Source organism: Misgurnus anguillicaudatus, chromosome 24 (genome assembly GCF_027580225.2).
Source record: "Misgurnus anguillicaudatus chromosome 24, ASM2758022v2, whole genome shotgun sequence".
Taxonomy (NCBI): Eukaryota; Metazoa; Chordata; class Actinopteri; order Cypriniformes; family Cobitidae; genus Misgurnus; species Misgurnus anguillicaudatus.
This window is the reverse complement of record NC_073360.2, coordinates 21,034,130-21,055,335: the sequence shown is the minus strand read 5'-3', so window position 1 is coordinate 21,055,335 and position 21,206 is coordinate 21,034,130. Positions and strand designations below refer to the sequence as shown.

Sequence of the window (21,206 nt, the reverse complement as noted above, 5' to 3'; positions counted from 1 at the left end):
TTGTCTACATAACCAATCCCAGGAAGTAAACTGTTGCCTACAATCCGTGTATTTGTTGTAGTCCAAGAAAAGAGATTTACGTTGGAGATGATAACTTGCGTCATCATTTACTTTGGGGTTTGTACCTTTTGCTTATCGTTAACATGAACTAATACACACTTACTCACCAAAGGAAATGCAAAAACGTGAATCGGACCACAGGTGCCCTTTAAAATTGCTAGGTGTTACCAATTGAAGTCATTTTTACGTAGATTCAACTTTTACTTTATACAATGTCTATCTCGTATATAAAACGATGTCAGCTGCAGCAGATTTTTCTATCACGTGTAGGCCTATACTGTGCTATGTAAATAAGTGAAAGTGGCCTTATTAGATTATGATATTTTAACATGGATTTCACAGACAGGGCCACATATGTCAACATCCACAAACCTGAATGGAAGCAGACGCCACCTGACCAGCCTGGTCAAAATCCAGCGAGACGATCTGCGAGAAACGACTGGCGTTGGTGTTCATGGAGGTGGAACTGTTTCCAAAAGCCTCTAAGATCGTGTACACCGCTTGCCATTTCTCAACTGAACAACACACAGTACAGTAATATTTAAATCACTAATATACTTTAAACAGGTTCACACTAACAGCATCAGAAGAAAAAAGACAGAGGTGAACATATGCTGATAACATCCTGGCCTCTTTAATAGTATAGTTGATGACCGCTGTAGTCTTCATTAGGTCATTATGGGCTAAGCAGAGGCTGAGCAGTTTTTGATGATGGCTAATTATCAGGGCGCTTTAGTGGGCGTCATTAGCACAGCTCTCATCGATCACCATCTTCTCAACTCTCTCTCTCTCTCTCTATTCACACTATACAAGCACATTTTCACAGACCGCATGGCACCTTTCTATTTAGCCTTAACCACAGGCTTTCAACTACATGATGAGATAATATTCAACATTAGCATTTTTGATTATGTCATTTTTGAAATAAAAGTTTTTTTTCAGTAACTCCGTACCAGTGAAGATCTTTCCAGTGCTGCCGGCGATTGACACCAGGTACTGGACTAGATGCTGGCAGTTTGTGGTTTTGCCGCTACCGCTCTTTCCCAGCAGCACGATGGACTGGTCCTGCCGTGTGGTCAGAAGGTTTCTGTATGCCGTCTGGGCCACCGCATATATGTGAGGGGCCGTGTCCTCTCGCCGGCAACCTTTAAACATGTGCATCACCTAAAGGCACACATGAAGAGAAATGTAGGTCATTACCTTCTGAAAACCTTATAACTAATTAACAAGGAATACATTATATCAGTGTCTGTGTTCCTGGGAATCAAACTTGTGACCTGATAAGGAACCTCATGCACTAGTGTCTAAATCATGTTGAATTAGATATGAGATCATTATAGAAAAACAAACTTTACATCCCAAGCTCACAATCGAATAACCGCAATGCATTACAGATCTTTTATTTTCCGTACAACAGGAAGTCAATAACGAAAACCTCAAGCAAAATGTAAACCCATAAACATTATTTTTCCAACGTAGGAACAGTCAATAAAACTGTTAATTTGAAAGAGCATCTGCAATAAACCGCAGCTCTGGCACAGGTGCAATAACATATTCATAGTTTAAACACTCACTGCTGCTCATAATCAGTCTGGTCTATAAATCACTTGATTAGGACCTATGGCCAAGAGAAATCGTCTGGTTTGTAATTACATTTTATGGGCAGTGTTTTATATGGCATGAAATCCAATACAGCTCATTAGCACAATTCAGTTGCTTATTTCCTATAGCGTTTAACTGATGAAGGGACAGTTTGCTTTAAATATGGTATGGTACCCATAAGGCATTTCACTGCAGCCACAGTGAGTATAAAAGATAAATCTCTTCAAACAGGACATTATGGCGCATTTCCATTGCATAATACCCGACGGGGTCAGCTTACTTTTGGGGGCTTTTCCATTGGGTGCAGTACATAGTACCCGATACTTTTTTCGTACTACCTCGGTTGGGTTCCAAGCGACCCGAGCTGATACCAAAGTGACGCGAAAACACTGTAGATCACTGATTGGTCTGAGAGAATCGTCACTACCAGCATCATCGCTATAATGTAAAAGATTAGCTTTACCTTCATGCTAGCTTGCGCTGTCTTGAGCAAACATGTTATCATCTGTGCTCCGCTATACTTTCCCAAACTCCCTTTTAGCAATGAAAAACATCCACAGATTGAGAATCAGAAACACAACAACAGTTTTTTCCAGCAGTTTGTGACGGAACATTTGCGACGAGTACGTCAGCAGCATATATGCTTAAATGCAACTTAAACGAGGCCCAGCGGAGCACATCGACTGACACCACGGGTGTTTGTACAAAAACTGTCATGTGAGACAGAGGTAGTTACAAACGCGATGTGCAAACATCTATTTGAGGTGGCCAATTTTTATTTTGTGACGGACTGAGAAATAAATGAATGTATGGGGATGTACAACGAAGCTCTCGTCACAGCAGTAGGCAGCGCAAATATAACTACACGACTATAATCCCTCCCACTGCGAAGTGTTACTGGGCTCGATGGAAAAGCTAACCAAACCAAAGTGAGGGGAGCTGACCCGACCTGACTCAAACCAAACCGTTGGGTACAATGCGATGGAAAAGCGCCATTAGTGTGAACGTGGACTCACCTTCTCAGAGTACATCGAGGGAGCACTGATAGGGTTAATGATGACCATGTTGGGCCCTGCGTATGTATGGATGAGGTTTCCTCCATAGCGTTGCCTCATCGAGTGCATTACACTGGACTCATTCAGATAGAGAAGAGTCGCCAAGTCCTCGCAGCGGTCATACGATGGCGGGTTTGCCTGGAGTGTGAGGTTAAAAATGTTAAACACTGAACAAAAGCAGGATAAAAAACCCATTGAAAATAAACATGTGACCCTGGACCACAAAACCAGTCATACATTTTTTGAAACCGATATCATCTGAAAGCTAAACAAATAAGCTTGATGGTGATGTATGGTTAGTTGGGTTAAGACAATATTTGGCCGAAATACAACTATTTGAAAATTGGGAATATAAGGGTGTAAAAAAGTGAAAAATCCCCTTTAAAGTTGTCCAAATGAAGTCCTTAGCGACGCATATTACTAATTATAAATACATTTTTATATATTTATGGTAGGAAATTAACTTAATATCCTCGTGAATATGATCTTTAATTAAAATGTTAATGATTTTCGGCATAAAAAAGATCATTTTGACCCATACAATTATTGTTGCTATTGCTACAATATACCCGTGCTACTCATGACCCTCATCCAGGATCACATATTTGAGTTAAGTATGCATTGCACACACTATGATGATAATGCCACAAATGTGACGTCAACAGGTTTAATCCGAGTTGGCAGGGAGAGGTGAAAGGAAGAGAGAGAGATTTTAAATTGATGTGCCACAGACATAATAATCTCAGGACTTGCCAAGTTTTTAATAGAATTTAAGCTTGTCAACTTCAATATAGTGGATGCAGCTGTGCAATTCCCTAATCGACAGATGGTTAAAAACTTGACATTATTAAAAATCATCAGTTTAAAACTGCCCTTCAACAAGAGGGATACAAATTAACTGACTGCACTAGGCAAGAATTGAAGTGATAATATAAGTTAAAGTTATATACTGTGCAGTACTATGCAAAAGTCAAAGCCACCACCACCAGACTTCTTGTTTTATCCATATTAATTTTTCAACCTATTTTATTAAGATACAAACAAAAAATACAGGAAATATGTAAAAAAAAAATAAAATAAAAAAAATTTTAGGACTAAATGTCTTCTTTAGGCATCGTCTGTGTTTAGTGTGACCTCTCTTGGCACTAAACACAGCTTAATCGTTTTTGAGCAGAATGAAGTAAAAAGAAATTAGGATTTAATTTTATTTAGGTTTAAGAGATCCTGTCGTTTCCTGCAATTGAGGGATTTTTCTCAAAGTAATAGACTTTATTGAACCTCAACAGTTTAAAATTGCAGTTTCAACGCAGCTTCAAAAGGCTCTAAACCAGTGGTTCCCAAACTTTTTCAGCATGCGGCCCCCCTTGTGCATGGTGCATTCCTTTGCAGCCCCCCAAAAAAAATTTGTGACAAAAACTGTTCTAAAACTCAACATTTTAATAAAAAGCCCACATTAAATTATACAAAAAAGTAGTGCTTTTGGTAAGTAGCCTTATTTTTTTAGGTTTAATTACACAGAATTTATGATAAATGAATGTATTTCATAAAATGTCATAAAACATAAGGGTCTTACCTAGTAAAACAATTGTCATTTTCGGCAAGAAAAATAAAAAATAAGCACTTTTAAACCACAACTTCTCATCCTGCACTAGCCATGTGATGGGCCAGCGTGACCTCATGTATTGCATAAGCACGTCGAAAGGTCATATATGATGTATGCGAAACTACCGCCCCAGTGTTTACAAGTGTGGAGAAAAAGGGCCGTTCGACGTTGTTGTATGTGGAATGATACTTGTTAATTTTTTTGTGTCAGTTTATTGTTTAAAATGGTCCGCAAGTTTGCATTTCACATATGTGACGTTTGACCTTTTGATGTGCTTACGCAAATACGCAAGGTCACACAGCAAGTGCAAAACAAGAAGGTGTTTTTTAAAGTGTTTATTTTTTATTTTCCTTGTCAAAAATGTTGATCGTTTTGCAAAATAAAACACTTATCCCTCGTTTAAGATCATTTAGAGCAGTAGTCACCAATCGTGGTCCTGGAGGGCCGGTGTCTCTGCAGAGTTTAGCTCCAACCCTAATCAAACACACCTGAAACAGATAATTAAGGTGCTTCAGGTGTGTTTGATTAGGGTTGGAGCTAAACTCTGCAGAGATACCGGCCCTCCAGGACCAGGATTGGTGACCACTGATTTAGAGCCCTTTGCATTGCATTGAAACTGCATTGAAACTGCATTTAAACTGTAAACTGTTGGGGTCCAACAAAGTCTATTAAATTGAGAAAAATCCTGGAATGTTTTCCTCAAATTTTTTTTATTTCTTTTCAAATAAAAAAAAGACATAAACAACTTGAATGACATGGGGGTGAGTAAATTAGCTGATTTTATTTTTATGGAAGTGAAATAATTCCTATAAAGAGGGTCGCAGCTCAGCGCCACGGTGCTCTAAAAAAATCAAACACATTGTTTTTTATGAGTATATGCACACCGGCGCCGTCAGGTGGCGCCTGTCCACGCCGCCCAGCTATGACTCAGGAAGTTGCTCAAATCTCTGTCATGCCACAGAGCGCCACTCACATAGTTTAACATTAAATAACATCATATTTGTCCCAAATTATTAACGATTAATATTGGCTGCTAACGTATATTTTGCATTTTGAAGTAGACGCTATCTGACGAAGCTCGCGCTATTTAATGTGCACTTCCGGTTTACAATACCTATGAGTTGTTCTAGACTGCCGGTGTGCGACCCCCTTAACACTGCATTAAAGAGTTGAATACAAGACTGACCTTTTCCACATCATCCTCATCCACATCCAGTACTGTCCCATCATGCTCCAGTTTGATTTTCACTTTCCCCTCCGGTAGACTGCCAGCCTCTGTCTTCAGCACTGTGGCTGTGAGGACACCAGAGAATATTGTCAATATTTTTGACAACAAATTGCAAATTGCTGCGATAGCAATACCATTAGCACAGGAATTACACATTTGGGCTTTTAATTAGCGAGGAATATTGTTTCACGTTGTCATAAAGTAATGGCCTTCACATGACAAACATTCAGCGTCGCACTTACCAAGAGAAAATCCATCCTTGTGGACCAGCCACACTTTCTCTGAGCCATACCATGCCTGCTCCGCAGCTATCTGCTCCTCTGTCTTCACCTGCAGAAGAAAAAAAACACCAGTCAGACCTATTCAGGTCCTTTTTTATTTATTCAAAATATCAACGACATGCTTCAAATCCACTCCATGCATTGGTGCACATTTATGGGATGGGTGCATAGAGAAAACACTTTTAATTATTGGACTATAATGATCTTTTGACCTTGATCTGCGATTTTTCTTTTGACTAAATGCAGATTAAGTTAGAAACAGGATCCAGATCAGCAATAAGATAAGCCAACGTTTACCAACGTCAATGGAGAGAAATTATCTTTATAACTGTGCAGGCTGTCATGCAAGCCAGTGAGAGTTTTACTGGAGGTGTAGATGAGGTAAACTGATAAACAGGGTCAGATTACATGTTGAATGTTCTGGTTGTATGGGCATGTCTGATTTTACGGCACTTACTCTTGACCTTCTTCATTGCTGTGGTAGGCTTACATATAGAGATTGTGTATCAGCGATCCACGGATGGTAACATATGTTAGTAACATTGCATTACTGTAGGTCAGTTGGTTTACTCCACACAGCACTACATCCACAATATATGGTGAGGGTGTTAGTGCAATTAAATAACAATCCAATTATTATTATTAACGTTAAATACACTAAACCAACATTTGCATGGTGGTAATGAGACTTGTGCCGAGTGGATCACTCTTATTGATAACCACTGAATTGGATTTAAAAGTTAAGTCACACATTTACCCAACAGCCCCATAGCAAAACAGCATACTTTCTGTTTTAACAAACACGATTGTCTGTTTACCTATTTTCATCTGAGTGTCACCAAAAAGTCTCTTCAGGGCAGGTATATATAATTAATAACTTATTACATAACCATCCCCTGCCATTATAATGATTTTGGTGTCACTCAGCAAGTATACAGTAACAGCAGCAGTACAGCTGAGGTCTGTGTTGTCAATGAAATGGGATGGGTGAGAACACAGCACTCCACAACACAACACAACACGAATGTTTGACACGACAGGGAAAGGGTGGGATTGGTGCAGGTGAACTACACATATACACACAGCAGACCTTAGGTTGGGCAGCAGAATGGTCTGCCTTTAGAATTGCCACAGGATCCTCCTCCACCTGCCCCTGTGAAACAGCAGGTCAGCATGTAGGGGCGAAAACATCATTACACACCACAATACTACATAATGTACGAGTCTCAAACACACACTCATTTATGAATTCAATAGCCTGCTTCGGCTCCACGTGGAGTATCTAAAACATCCTGTGAATAAAATAGGTTATTGATTATGCGATATCTTCGGTTTAAGGCACTATGGTCTTGGTTTGCTTTGATTTATTAAATACATGGAAAAATACAACATTTAAAGTGATGACTAGGGTATGTGAGACACCATGGCTATGTCCAAAAGCTGAAAATAATGCTGCCTTCACACAGGTAGTGGATGCATTGTCCAAATACAATGGTTGAAGTCTAAAATGACACGTTCATTTGGTGATTTTTAAGTATTATAGCAATATGCTGCACTTTTAATGACATTGCACAATTTAACGCTAGTAACCAGTTTCAGGTTTCGGACAAAGCCTATATTGGTAATATGAGGTAATGCAATAAAGAGAAAATGTTTAAAGCCTTAGGCATAAGGCAACAGGTGATACTCATAAATCAAAGATTTAACCAAACAAGAGCATCCACTTACGAGCTACCCTGTGGGCAAGTTCAGGTAGGGCACTAACAAATTCCCACACAAAGGGCTTCATGCAGTTACAGCTAACCAATAGTCACCATGCAATGACTACAATAACAACACTTTCCTAAAAATGATTCACAAGCAATAAACAAGCAAACTTATATCAGAGTGGGTAGATGCAAACAATCCCACCTGATTTAAGATTGACTTTTATGTGCTGATAATACTGATGCTAATCATCTTTTTTTTGGCTAAATAATAAATGTGAAATGGCTAAAACAAGCATAAAAAGTGACATATGAGGATGAGGGTATGAGTTGGTAGAGGAACAGAGAGCTTACACTCCAGCAGGCCACACGAGCGCACACTCCAGCCAGACCATGGAGGGGCGCGGTGGGGGCAGATGTGTCACCAGAAGGGCTCTGTACCTGAGACGACGCAGAGGCGTTGGACACAGGTTCCAGCTACGCCAGCCAAACAAGCACAGAGACCGCGGTGGATGAGAAAGAGAGGTAGACATGAGACATGTATCCACAGATGACAGGACAGCAGGCACATGAGAGATGAGATGGAAATGAACCAATGAGTGACAGCATGTTTGTTAGATCATAAAGTGTTACTGAAGCAGATAGCAAAGAAGAATGGCATGAGATCATGCTTAAAAGAATCAAGATGAGGTATTGGAGACACATGAGGATTAAGGGTAGGGATGCATAACTGTTATTCTATAGCAGAATAAAAGTTTATGTTTACATCATATATGAATGTGAACTGTGAATATTAATATATATATTAAGTATTTATATATAATACAGGGCTCCAGACTAACTTTTTCACTAGGAGCACAGTGGCTCCAAACTGAAAATTTTAGGGGCGCAACCAGAAAATTTAGGGGCACACACCGTAAATTAATATGCTAACCAAATATTCACATTTCTACTAATTTCCAATGTATTACTAATAAATACTTTAATGATAGATGCAGAAAGTACAATGTGCTGTTTTCAAATTCAGTATCACATCACAAAAAAAGGTCAAATTTACTGGTCGCACATAGGCGACTGGATGTAAAATTTATGTAATATAAATTATACATAAATATTAGGGCTGGGCAAAAAAAAATAGATTTTTCGATTAATCGTTTTTATAAATGTGGTCGATTAAAAATCGATTCTCAAAGGCCACGAATCAATTTGTTTTTATGAAATAACCTGATCCTGTTTAATCAAGGAATGCGATTGTTTTGACATTTTCAGCATACATTTTTCATCTTGCATCAAAAATTGTATTTAACATAATTGTATGCATTTGAAAATTAGAGTTGGGTTCTGTTTTCATGTACCCAAGTGTACCTAAAATAAAAAAAGTGTAATATACAGGTTGGTGGCTCTTAATTTCTTTTTATTAATTACTCACTTGTAAAAACTTGTGTTCACAGTTTTTTTTTATAAATAAAGTATTTGTATTAAATCTATATTCATCAAGAATCGAGTATAAAAATCGGTACGAGAATCGGAATCGAACCGAGAATCAAATCGATAGCTTATGAATCGAAATCGAATTGATCCGGAACATCTGAATCGATACCCTGGCCTAATAAATATACAAATGTATATACACACGTAAACATTTTTAAATATATAAATGCACGTGTGTGTGTGTGTATTTATCTATACAAAGTTATTATACACAGTTCGCAGACATATATGATGTAAACAAAAACTTTTATTCTGCTATAGTTTAATCACGATTAATCGCTATGCATCCCTAATTAAGAGACATGTCTACTGTGATTGAGGGAAGAAAAAAATAAAAAGTTTGGAGTACCGTATGCAGATCTTTTATTTAAAAGAACAGCACATAATACAAAAGCTCTGTTTCGAAACCTGGAGAGTTGCCTTGCTGTTTAGATGCTCTTGAAAGTACTGTAGCATCCTAGCGAATCATTTCTAAATAAATAGTCAAGCAAAACATACAGATAGTTCTTGGGTATAGAACGGAGCTATAATTCACTTATAAAATGACTGAATTCATTACCATGAGATGGGAGTGAGCCAAGCAGTCATTCTACTCACATTACTGTCCCTAAAATCCCTCCCTCATTATCAATGTAGCGTTTAAAAATGATTATCTCATGAGTTTCCAATAAGCACAAGTGCTGTCAGGCTCTAAAGTGCTTCATTTATAGTGCAACAGCCAGTGCAGTTAGTGTCATGTAGGACAGTCTGAATAATACATTTTAGCATCAGAGAAAAGAGAAAGAGAGAGAGAGAGAGAGACAGAGAGAGAGAGAGAGAGAGAGAGAGAGAGAGAGAGAGAAAATAGATGATGACGATGCAGAAATGAGAAAGAACTTAGGAGAGGAAGAGGAGGAATGAAGGGGCATTACAGATGTAGCGAAGATCCTCTCCAAGCGTCTCTGTGCTTCTTCAGTGGGACTCAGTGGAGGACTCTCCTATAGGTCAAGACCACCAAGAGGAGGTGAGTCTATTTCAGACTATGATCATCTTTGTTATTGAGAGTGGCATGTTTTTAAAGTAGTGATAATCTATTTATTCAAATAATAAATTGTAAAAGCGCTACACAGATCCTGGTTAAAAGCAAAGTCTCAAGTGTGTATGTTAGCCATGCAGCATTCCCCTCCTAAAGAGCAAGTCATCTAACTGCTGCAGGAGGTGAACTCACAACAACACAAACACACACACACACACACACACACCTTTTTAGCCACAGTTGGGATACTGGGTTTAGAAAGGTTCACAGGAGAAGCTCTCCATGGTGGGGCTGGTGCTGTACGGACAGTTGCCTTCACCTTAAAATATCAGGTCCAAACCACACAGAGTATGAAAGTAAAGTTAAATCACTGAAGTGATTGTAGTGAAAACCATGCAATCATGGATTAGTGCAGATTTATTTTCTTTCAGTCTTAAACACCATGCACAAAACCAAACTGCCTTAAAACCAGCATCCAGCTGCGAGGTAAAATACAGCATAATCACTGTAATTCATATAAATGCACTGTACTCTCGGTGCTTTTGTCAACAAAAAGCACAGAGACATCAGCCAGAGAATTACAAAAAAGAACCCCAAAAAAAAACACTATCAATAATCTTGATGATGTTCTCTGAGATGGCTTAATCCACTTATTGAGCCTAAAAGCCCCTCATTGACTTGCAAGATCAGCAAAACAAAGCTGGATTTCCAGGGGACTTGTTAGACACTAGAAGTATCTGTCTTGTTTGTTTGAGACAAAATGATCTTAAGGCAACTAAGAGGCAGACAGAGAAACTTTGTTTTACACACTGTTAGTACAAGTGGTACACAGGTTAGTGCACTCCTCAACAACCCATGCCGTCGGGTAATCAATGTGATCAATACCTCTGGTTTCTTCAAAGCCAACTGTTTGGGAGTCGGTATAAACCCTGAAGGAGGGGCAAATGGGTCCGTCTTGGGGACTTGAAGGTTAGGAGTGTTGGATCTAGCAGGTGCCGAAGCAGCAGCTGCTTTAGGGATGGCAGGTGTAGAACTGGGGGAAATAGGCACTGTTTTGGGACTTGGAATGGGAGCTGAGACTGGAGAAATAGTTGGAGAGGGAGTCACAGGTTTTGGAGCAGGGACAAAGCCAGGTGGAGGGGAAAGAACAGAGCGTTTTGGGGTGGAAACAAACCCTGAGGGTTTCGGTGCAGGAACGAATCCTGGTGGGGGAGAGAGTGGGTTGGGTTTGGAGACTGGTGGAGGTGAAAGAGGAGGCTTGGATGGAATTACGTTGGTAGTAGTCTGTTCCTCTTGTTTTAGAGGCTGGTTGACCTCTACTTTCAGTACAGTTTTATCACATGCTGGTCCAGAAATGTCTGACACTTTCTCAACAGGTTTCACATCCTCTTTTTCGTGAGGGTCGTCTCTTTCCTTTCGAAAGCGTGGTCGAGGTTCTCTGGTCCTGCCTCGAGTCATCAAGCTAGTCAGCCCAGTGGAGAGATCATCTTTGTCTTCCTTCTTTATAGTGTCATGTTTGAAGGAAAACACAGGCATCTTCATGGCTTTTGGAACAGAGAGCGGTTCAGGTTTAGGGGGTTCAGGGGACATGGCTGCAGGGGTTGTTGATGTTTCTTCTTCAGCTGGGACTACTCTCCTAACCACTCTGCGCACCACCTTCACTACCTTGTTATTGGTCCCACCCTGTAAGTCCTGTGTGAGTTCTGGCTGGCTGACACCAACAGAAGGTTTGGCTTTGCCATTGATTACTCCATTGATTTCGCTATCGCCATTTAGAACAGGTACAGGACTCCAGGGAGATCGAGGAGGTTCGGGGCTTTTGAACCGCTCTGACATCTTTGGCACATCCGAGTTCCTGTTGGCCGCCACCCTGTTTCTGTTTGGTGAAGGGCTTTTGACCCTCAGGTGAGGCTGATACTGGACCTGGGCAGGCGTGTCCTGAACAGGAGATGGGCTCTTGGCACGCAGCAGACCTCTGCCAGGCTCCAGGCAGGGCACTGACTGGGAGCGGCTACTTAGGCTGCCATCACTGTAATACTACTCACACGGCAGATACAGTAGATGAAAAAGAAGGTAAAAAACATATTGATTGAGAACATGTAGAATGCGAAGCATGAATAATAACTATTAGATAAGGTTTGAAAATCAATTCCCTAAACAAAACACCGTGCAATGTCGTTTCATTCACGTCAGTGCCCTTGGTCTACATATTTGTGACTCATCTGTTATGTTATGGTTCAACTTGGCCAACTGAAATTGGTAAACAGATCTCAGACACCCGTAAATTCCAAAGATGCCCGTCTTTCAAAAGCAAAGTTGATTCTATAAATATCTCTCAAAATGACATGCAAAAACATAATTTAACAATCGAACACAAAGATGGTAAAAGGGAAGCAGGATGTTATTCAGCTATGTAATAAGAGAATTGCCAAAAATAACAGGTGGTAAACTATAACCTAAATGCCTACAATAACAGATGTTTAATAGGACTTTTTGCACATTTTGAAAATGGCTGCATTAAGCACCTCTCCACGCATGCTTTTGTACACTCAGAATGAAAGTACACCACTCTTCTGAGATGCGTCGCTAGCTCTCTCTACAGTGTCATAGTTTAACTCCCACACACATATGCAGCAGACTTACTGTATTAACAGATATACACAATCTAAACACCACTGTTTTTCCACATAGTTCATCTACTGTATATACAATACTATATAACCTGACTATGTAAACTCACTATTTACAAAAAATATGCATTACCATGTCTCAGTTTTCTATTAAAAGATGTTAAGGTGTAATGTATCATTGTGGCTTCTACAAAAGGGATGTTTCACCCAAAAATGAAAATTCTGTCATAATTCACTCACCTTCATTGTTTCTTTATTGAACTCGAAAAAATATTTGACAATAAATAGCAAACATACAATTGACTGTACCCACTGACTTCCATCGTAGGAAAAAACAATACTATGCAAGGTCATTGGTACCGCCAACTGTGGCCCTACTATCATATATCAAAATATCTTTTGTGTTGTTCAACAATATGAAGAAACATGTTAAAAACAAAGTGAGGGTGAGTAAATGATGACAGAACTTCTCATTTTCGGATGACTGTCCCTTTAAAGGGACAATAAGCGTATACTATTTGCTATTGATTAAGTATGTGTATGCAGAGCATTTTATTTAACCACCCACCTCCACTCACACAACGCGACGCGTGTAAGACACGACAGCTGCACATCAACCAAGAAAAACAAACCAAGCAAACTGTCTCTATCTTCAAATGACCATGTAGCAGGTGTCAATACAAAAGATGTTTTTGTAAATTTGGCAAAATAATTGGCTATTCTTTAATACCCTTTATTACAGTATTTGTTGAAACAGACACTGAACCAGACTTCCTGTGATGACAATTCTACATCCTGTGTCAAGAAATAAGAACTGCAAATCTATAAACACCACTAAGACAAATGAATGGGTGCTTTTCAATTAAATATATAACTATTCAATACATATATTTAAAAAAATGAATGTCAAAATGTATCTGCACTATAAAAGAGGAGTTACACTGTAACAAGTTAATGTACAGAATAGTTGTGGACTTACATTTTCTTTTGAATTCTTTGGCTTGTTCTCCTCTTTGATCTATAGGGGTCCATGTAAAAAGGCAATTAGCATTTACATAAAAAGGAGTCACTTATTTTGCACACTTTTCATGCATGCACTTCAAAATCATTTCTAACATTTTAAAGACCAAGTTAGACTGAGAAACTTAAATTAATGAAAAATACAGAAGCCTAAAAAGTCACCAAAATTTCCAGTGCTTGCCCTTTACAAAGCAGTGGCATCACTTTACCGCTGTGTTCAGGCCAGTGGCAGCCTTTCAAAACGTAATCAAATGAGCTATGGCAGGGAGCTGACAAACTACAGTCTCCCATGACTATAAAAGCACGCTGGTCATTTTCAAACAGTGACTTGTGTTTTCCATCTGCTACCTTACACGCACACACACACACGTATATCCAGCCGTGCCCTGAATAGAGGCCGTTAGCAGCTGTGTGCTCATGAACCGTGCAAGCGGCACCCCAGTGCATTGCTACAGATAGATATAAAAGTGCGAGCATCGGTGCATTGCATGCACAACACCGAGCTGATGTCACACAGTGCAGAGAGATGAAAATGGAGAATGGAACATCACTTTCCTTTTGCTCCCAGAAGGAAAAGCGTGATGAGAATGCCATGCTGGCAGCGCTGCTGTCATGGGCTGGGCCGGGTAAGGGTTTGAGGGCGGAGAGAGATGAGGGAGGACAGGGTGAAAGGATGAGTGACAGATGGAGGGACCAGCAGACAAGATGCTGGCACAATGGATGCCGATCCTCACAGTTATGCTACGAGGTCACAAGCGTCAGGTAAATAAGACCCACAATGCTGGAAAGAGGTTCCTGGTGCTGTTGGATAGAAAGAAGTGATTAAACACAACGGGATCGACTTTCCATGACTATACACAAATTGCCTGGAAGACACACGTGCTTTAATAAAGGGTCCATGTTGCAATGCATACAAATGTTATAGATTAAAAATGAGACCTGGGTGGGACATAAAGGTGGTTGATGGCAAAGCTGCACATCTCAACTTTTAACCAAAATATTCCTGTTTCAACAACTTGCTATGGAAAACATACTGTACATATAAAGACAACAAAAACTACACTTCTTCTACATGTGCAATTTATTTTTAAAACCAAGGCAAAAAAAAAGAGTTTCTATGACTTACACACAGCTTTTGTTTGTAAACACAAAAAGTAGCTCATGCCAATTCACTGTCTGACATCAGCTGCATGGATTACTCTGGGATCCTCCACTATTCCAGCCTGCCAGAGTCTTTTCCCTTAACCCCTACACACAGATCCCAGACCATTCTCTCCTCTAAAGCCCCCCACACCACCACAGACCTGTCACCAATACTTTTAGCCGTCAGACACACTGCAGCTATAAAAAACACATTCTTTTCTGATAACAGAGAACTGTGATACTGACGGCACAGACCTTTATAAAGATGAAGTAGTCCATGGTAAAGGAGCTCACATTTAACTACACACATGCCAGTTACACAAATAGCAAATGGACACATAACCAGAAAGAGAGAATTGAATTGAAGAAAAATGAAGATGAGATGCAAAACCCTCCAAGTACATCTGACATGTTTTCTTGTAAATTAGTATTTTTATCAGGCTCTTATGTTTAGGTTCAGTAATTTCACTTTAAATGTGCCAAAGAATGCATTGATATAATCTGTTAAATTGTTCTCTGATCTACATACAAGATAAGTGGCTTTATTATAAGTGAAAAATGATCCAGAGACTGTTTACATGCCCATTTACAACCCTAGGATTTGTCTCCAGAATGAAATGGTCTATTATTACTTATCTTATTTGAAAGGGTCATAAATAATATTGTTGAGATCTGCTCTGATTGGCTGTTCTCAGAGCGGCTCATTTCAGTAGCTCTGTGTGTGTGCGTGTGTAAACAGACCTTATGTTTGAGCCTGTATCAGACGAAGATACAGATTTTGAGGAATAATCAATTATTCAGAGATAGGAAATGGACGTTTCTGAGTGGGAAGTTTGTGTTTCTTTAGTAAGGACCTGCAAAACGTAATTGTAACGTCAATAGTAGAACTTCTATACCGCTAGCATATAGCATTAACTAGCATATAACGCTAACTCAGCAGTCACAACTTTGTAACAACATTGTACTTAATTTAATGTGTAATTTGATGTTGGGGCGTACATCGCAACTGTAACGTCACAGTCTGTGTTATGTTGAGATTTGCCTGTTTTCCAACGGCTTTTTGCATGCACAAGTTTTAGATCAGGAGGAGGAAACAATCGTGTTTGAGGCTCATGACATGTCATCATTACCATGCAAATGTAACTTTTATTATTCATCTATGCCTAGCTAAAACAGTTTTACATTCTATGGCATTAATGGTTTCATTAATGGTACTGAAAAGGCTAGTAGTCAGCAGCTAAAATGCCTTTAGTCATTTCATTGGCATTTAACAAAGTATCTTTCGCTGCAAAACCCCCTAAGTGCATGCAAAAAATTCCACTTCAAATAAAAAAGTTTTCAGTCACTCTTTAATGTCATGTCTGAATAAAGGTAAAAGTCTAACAAAAATAAAAAATAAATAGACATAGATATATTTGGTAAACCCCTTTAACAGGGTAAAAAACTTTTTTCTCCGCATTGTGACGGAGAACTTTATGGCATTTAATGGATTCTGCCAACAAACCATTATTTCTGAATAGCCTGGGATTGGGATTAAGTGGATTTGAAGTAAAAGTATTTGATGACCATATAATGTGCGCCGAGAGCATTTGGTCAATATCATCATCTCATTTTTAATAGACGTGGCATTTAGCAGGTTTTGCATCAGAATTAGATCACGTGATTTTAGATAAACAAATCTGTTTGTAATGGATACAATTTGGATTCCTTGGAATAATACTCCCAATAAGCAAGATTTCAATGTTACAAATTTTAAGTCACATTGGTTATAGACTGCATTAGTGAACCACAAATCCATAAACAAAACAAAGGGCTCTACTTTTACCAGAACTGGAGATATTTATGGTATATGGTGTTAATGTTAATAGATTAACACATTAGATCTATGTTCAAAAGTGTTATACACAGAGCAATTTATAAAGCACTAATACTAGAGGTTCCTTAAGGACACATAATTATACAGTTGCACCAGGGATGAACTTAACACCATTGCCAATTTAGGCAGTTACTGTACGGAGATTCATTTAATCCAACCAATGAATTCAATTCATTTCTTTAAAAATCAGTGAAGTTTGTCTGAGCAATAATGCCAGAAATAGATCAAAACCAAAAGCCATCAACCAGAAGTGTCTTATACTTTCAAAAAAAAGTCTGATCAGCAAAAGTGAAATAAAACCTTATAAACAAAAAAACAGCCAAAGGTTATTTTTTAAAATGAACCTATCAGCAGACTTGTGAAGCATATGACTGTATACACAAAATAACCTACTGACTTCATCCATCAAACCCTTGACAGTCGCCGAATAGAACGGTTCAAAAGCATTTGAAAATAACCACAAATGTCCAAAGATAAGGCTCATTTAAAACCTTCATCTCACGTCTAATATAAAACCATCAATCATGGTACAAACAACATCTGAAACGCCACAATTCGCAAGCTTTTTCCACAAAACAATCAAATCTCAAACAAAAGCCTCCATTCAGCATGATACAGCTGCCAGCTTTAAAATGTTATATTATACAGCACAGTCAAAACAAACCAGCCACCATCGCACATTACATTACGCTATACAGTAATTACCATTCCAATGCTTTATTGTCAAGAGTAATGGCAAAGCTGGCTGGATTCAGCATTATCACTGGCCAGTCGGGTCATTGAGCTCAGCATGCCTAAACCCTAAAAATAGGTGACTGAACAGGCCCGAGTCCAGTATTGCAAACCCATAGACCCCTCTACGAGTCTCTGTCCAGGCCAGGCCATGAGTAACGCCAACGTCTTACCTGAGATCTTCAGCAGATTCACAGTGTCAGTGATGCTCTCCTACCACCATCAAACCAGAGCTAAGCTAACTGCAAAATATGTGTTTACACCGACTAACAGCTTTGAGAACCACAGAACTCACGTCACGCTAACCGGCAGCCTCAGATCTGAGGCCGGGGGACAGAGTCGCTATTCCTGACATTGCACTATGAAAGGGAGGAGGAGGACAGCTGCGGTGGTAGAGAGTTGTGAAGAAGCTAAAAATAAAGTACCAAGTACCATCACAGGCCAGCAGTCCTTCTGTCACCCCACCCCCAAGAATGCCGGTCAGGAGATGGACAGCTCCTCGCTCTCTTTCTCTGCAGTTGGTTCTCCTGCTCAGCTGCTCAGAGCAAACGTTGGTCCAGGTTTCGAAGAACACAGCACTGCTATCTGCCAAAAAAGCACAGTTGGTGCAGAGCTTCTTAAACTTTGAAGCGCGTTGAGGACTTGGAGACTGTTGGCGGGCATCAATGCATCGAGCGTCGGGTTTGTGCTTTTTGGGCGGGGAGGGAAATAAAAAAGAAAAACAGAAACGGTGAGAGAAGAGGCTGAGGAAATGACGCAAGGCATTGGCACTTCCTACACCGAGCGATTGCAAAAGTGCAGAGCATGTTGGAATTCAAACTTGTGATGTGTGTCACAAACTTTTGTATCTTAACTCTCTAACTAATTTACTAACTATCATGTCACAGATCTAAGCTGCACTATTTTTTTGTGCAAAAATAAATGGTTTCATACAAAACCAAAAGACCTGGATAGATAGACTTTGAAGACTTGGAATATAGTACCATATTCTTTTTGTGGAGTTTGACAGACATTGTCACGATTAAACAGGCAATGTACAGAATTAAGATTTAAAATTCACTTTTTGGGTTAACAACACAGTGAACACACCTATGTGGAATGATGTCAAGGCAAATAAATACAGCATTTTCATATTTGGCTGAACTATTCTTTTAACATCATAAGGTGGTTTCCCGGACAGGGTTTAGGTTAATCCAGGACTAGGCCTTATTAATATTAGGTCATTTAAGAAGTTTTTTCAAACATGGGTGATTCTCGGGCAATTACACTTATGAGGTGTCATGAAACCTTTTGATAAAAAAAGTAAATGCAAAGTAAGAGTATTAAAATAAGAAGCATACAGTTACAAACATCTCTTCATGTACTATTTTGCACATCATTTCAAATAACATCATATAAACCAATTTTGTATTTTTTTCCACATTTAAGGGAAAATTTTTCATTACCGCAATGTGTACATGACTGGATTTGGGTTCTTTGACATGGAAATATTTATTATTAAAAAATCTAAAAAAAAAAGCTTCAGTGCATGTTAAAGAAACATGTGGTATTTAGTGATCATTAGTAAATGTAGAGACAATAATAAAGAATATAAATGTGTCCAAGACCAATTTTCTCATCCTCCGCAACAATTTTCAATTATTGTTTAAACCCTCAATGAACTAACATTTTCAAAAAACATTTGTTGGAAGGGACATAATTGACTGTGACACCCAAGATGGCTACCAGGTAAGCAGTTCTTATTTTTTCTCTCCAGATAAAAGTTGAAATTTAGTTTGTCATAGTACCTAGACAACTTTTTAGTTCTCATTACCGAAACATGAGTTTGTAAATGCATATATTTAATGTAATATCATGTTGCGGTAATGATAATTTTTGATAATGATAATCTAAAAACATTTAAATAATTCTATAGGAAATACTTTTTAAATCCTCTAAAAATAATGGTTATAAGTTCAGACCTTAATCTTATACGTGCAAAAAAAATTGGCTTCAAGGGCTTTTAAAAAAATATATGATGCTGGACACCTTTTAAGTCTGGATTTCATGAGAATCACCCACATACCTAACAAAAAACACTACAGGTGTGCATCTTTAGACAAAACAATGGCACAAAGGTGTTTTTAAATTAAGGCAGCTCAAAAATGCATTTTAGTCTGGGACTAGGATAAGCCCCGTCCGGGAAACCACCCCCATAAGTATTGCCAATGCCTTAAGTTTAGACAAAAAGATTGCCTCTTAAGGTGAATGATGCTAATGTGAAGTGGATAGTGACTTATTTTTCTGCCATGACAAACATTTATGAGCATGTATAAGATTCAAACTATTTTCCAGTAAAGCAACAGGAGCCTGACATGCATAGTCCACAGTCAAGTATCAGTCCAAAATCAATCTGGAAAAAAGTTGGAGGGTCTTGTAATGACCGTAACCCCACAACCGACCACTAGGTGGCACAACTTCCTGTTGCAATTCTTTGCATTGTCATTTACTCCTGCAAGCACAAGAGGGCACTGTAACCTTTCTTAAAAGTGGCCTGAACTCACCAACACATCCTCTATTAACAACACCGTTTTACTTTTCACCTCCACTTTCCTGCTAATGCTGATAACAGTCTGGAGAATCTGGTGGATCCTGACTGTTGTGTAGAAACTGGTCTGGAGATGCATGAGGCGATAGCACAGCTACTGCAGATGATGCTGCTATAAGCCAGCGGCGGCTCGGGTGTGGCGTAAGAGTGTGTGTAGCGACATGTCCCGAAGGATGAAAAGACCCCTGTGGCAGCATGAAGGGCCGTTTGGGGGATAAAGTGAGAGACTGAGTTTAGACAGAGGCTGAGCTGACGCTGCAAGATGATCAGAGAGAGAAATGGCTTTTGGATTTGGGAGGAATGTGAGGTATGCAGCTGTCAGCTGTGGATAATGACAAGAGTTTACAACACAGAAGAGTCAGGAACAAACAAGAACATTCTCTATACTGTTAACAACTGATATACTGATTCCAGTACAGACCTAACACTTGATTTTTTTGCGGTTTGTCCTAACCCGGGATTCTTTATGTAACCCACACATTTCTGTTTATAATGTAAGTATTATCAAGTCATCTGTATAGACATATACTTGACTAAAATGTTTCTTGGGATCTCTAAAAATATATTTATCTGAAGATTTTTTGAAATTACTTTTGCAGACAAAAATTAAAATTGTCCCAACATATCCATTTCTTTCATTAGAAAGCAAAATTTGTATAAAAAAAACATTTTTGAAATGTATTACATAAAAATAAAGAAAAGCAGCCAGTATGATTCCATATTAACAGATGGAAATTCCTTCAATATTGTTCATAAAAAAATGTTAAGAGTTAAATTTTCCAAAATCTATGCAAATGGTGACTACTTTAAAGATGCAGGACTATATACAGTTTCATCTGGAGTATGCAAGTTGTCGCGGTTACGCACCTGAACTGAACTTCATGTCTGTATTTATTTATTGGTCTGGTAAGTGGCTAAACGGATCTCTGAAACAAATACCTCGTCGAAAATAAAATGTTTGGGTTTGTTAAAGAAGAGGGGAGATGACGAGCATGTCCAAAGAGGTTTGGCTGCAAGGCAGGAATTTAAGGACCTGTAGCTAACATTGTATACATTCATTTTACATATGAACGTTAGCTCAGTGTAATAGTTGATATGCGTTAGATATGATATATGAACGAAGGTAATTTACTTGTCATTTATTTCCGTTGTTATCAGAAATAAAAACAGTCTATAT

The 21,206-nt window shown here is 38.9% G+C and overlaps 1 protein-coding gene across 1 annotated transcript in view; it reads right to left on the bottom strand.

Moving 5' to 3' along the window:
* The window catches only part of myo18ab (myosin XVIIIA b), a 128,098-nt gene that overhangs the window by 75,852 nt on the left and 31,040 nt on the right, over positions 1-21,206 (bottom strand). Inside the window, exons 3-9 of the mRNA XM_073862804.1 lie at positions 7,890-8,012; positions 6,920-6,982; positions 5,791-5,878; positions 5,507-5,613; positions 2,679-2,855; positions 1,014-1,224; positions 433-575 (exon numbers count right to left, since the gene is read on the bottom strand). Coding sequence (XP_073718905.1) covers positions 433-575; positions 1,014-1,224; positions 2,679-2,855; positions 5,507-5,613; positions 5,791-5,878; positions 6,920-6,982; positions 7,890-8,012 — 912 coding nt within the window. The remainder of the gene's footprint in view (positions 1-432; positions 576-1,013; positions 1,225-2,678; positions 2,856-5,506; positions 5,614-5,790; positions 5,879-6,919; positions 6,983-7,889; positions 8,013-21,206) is intronic.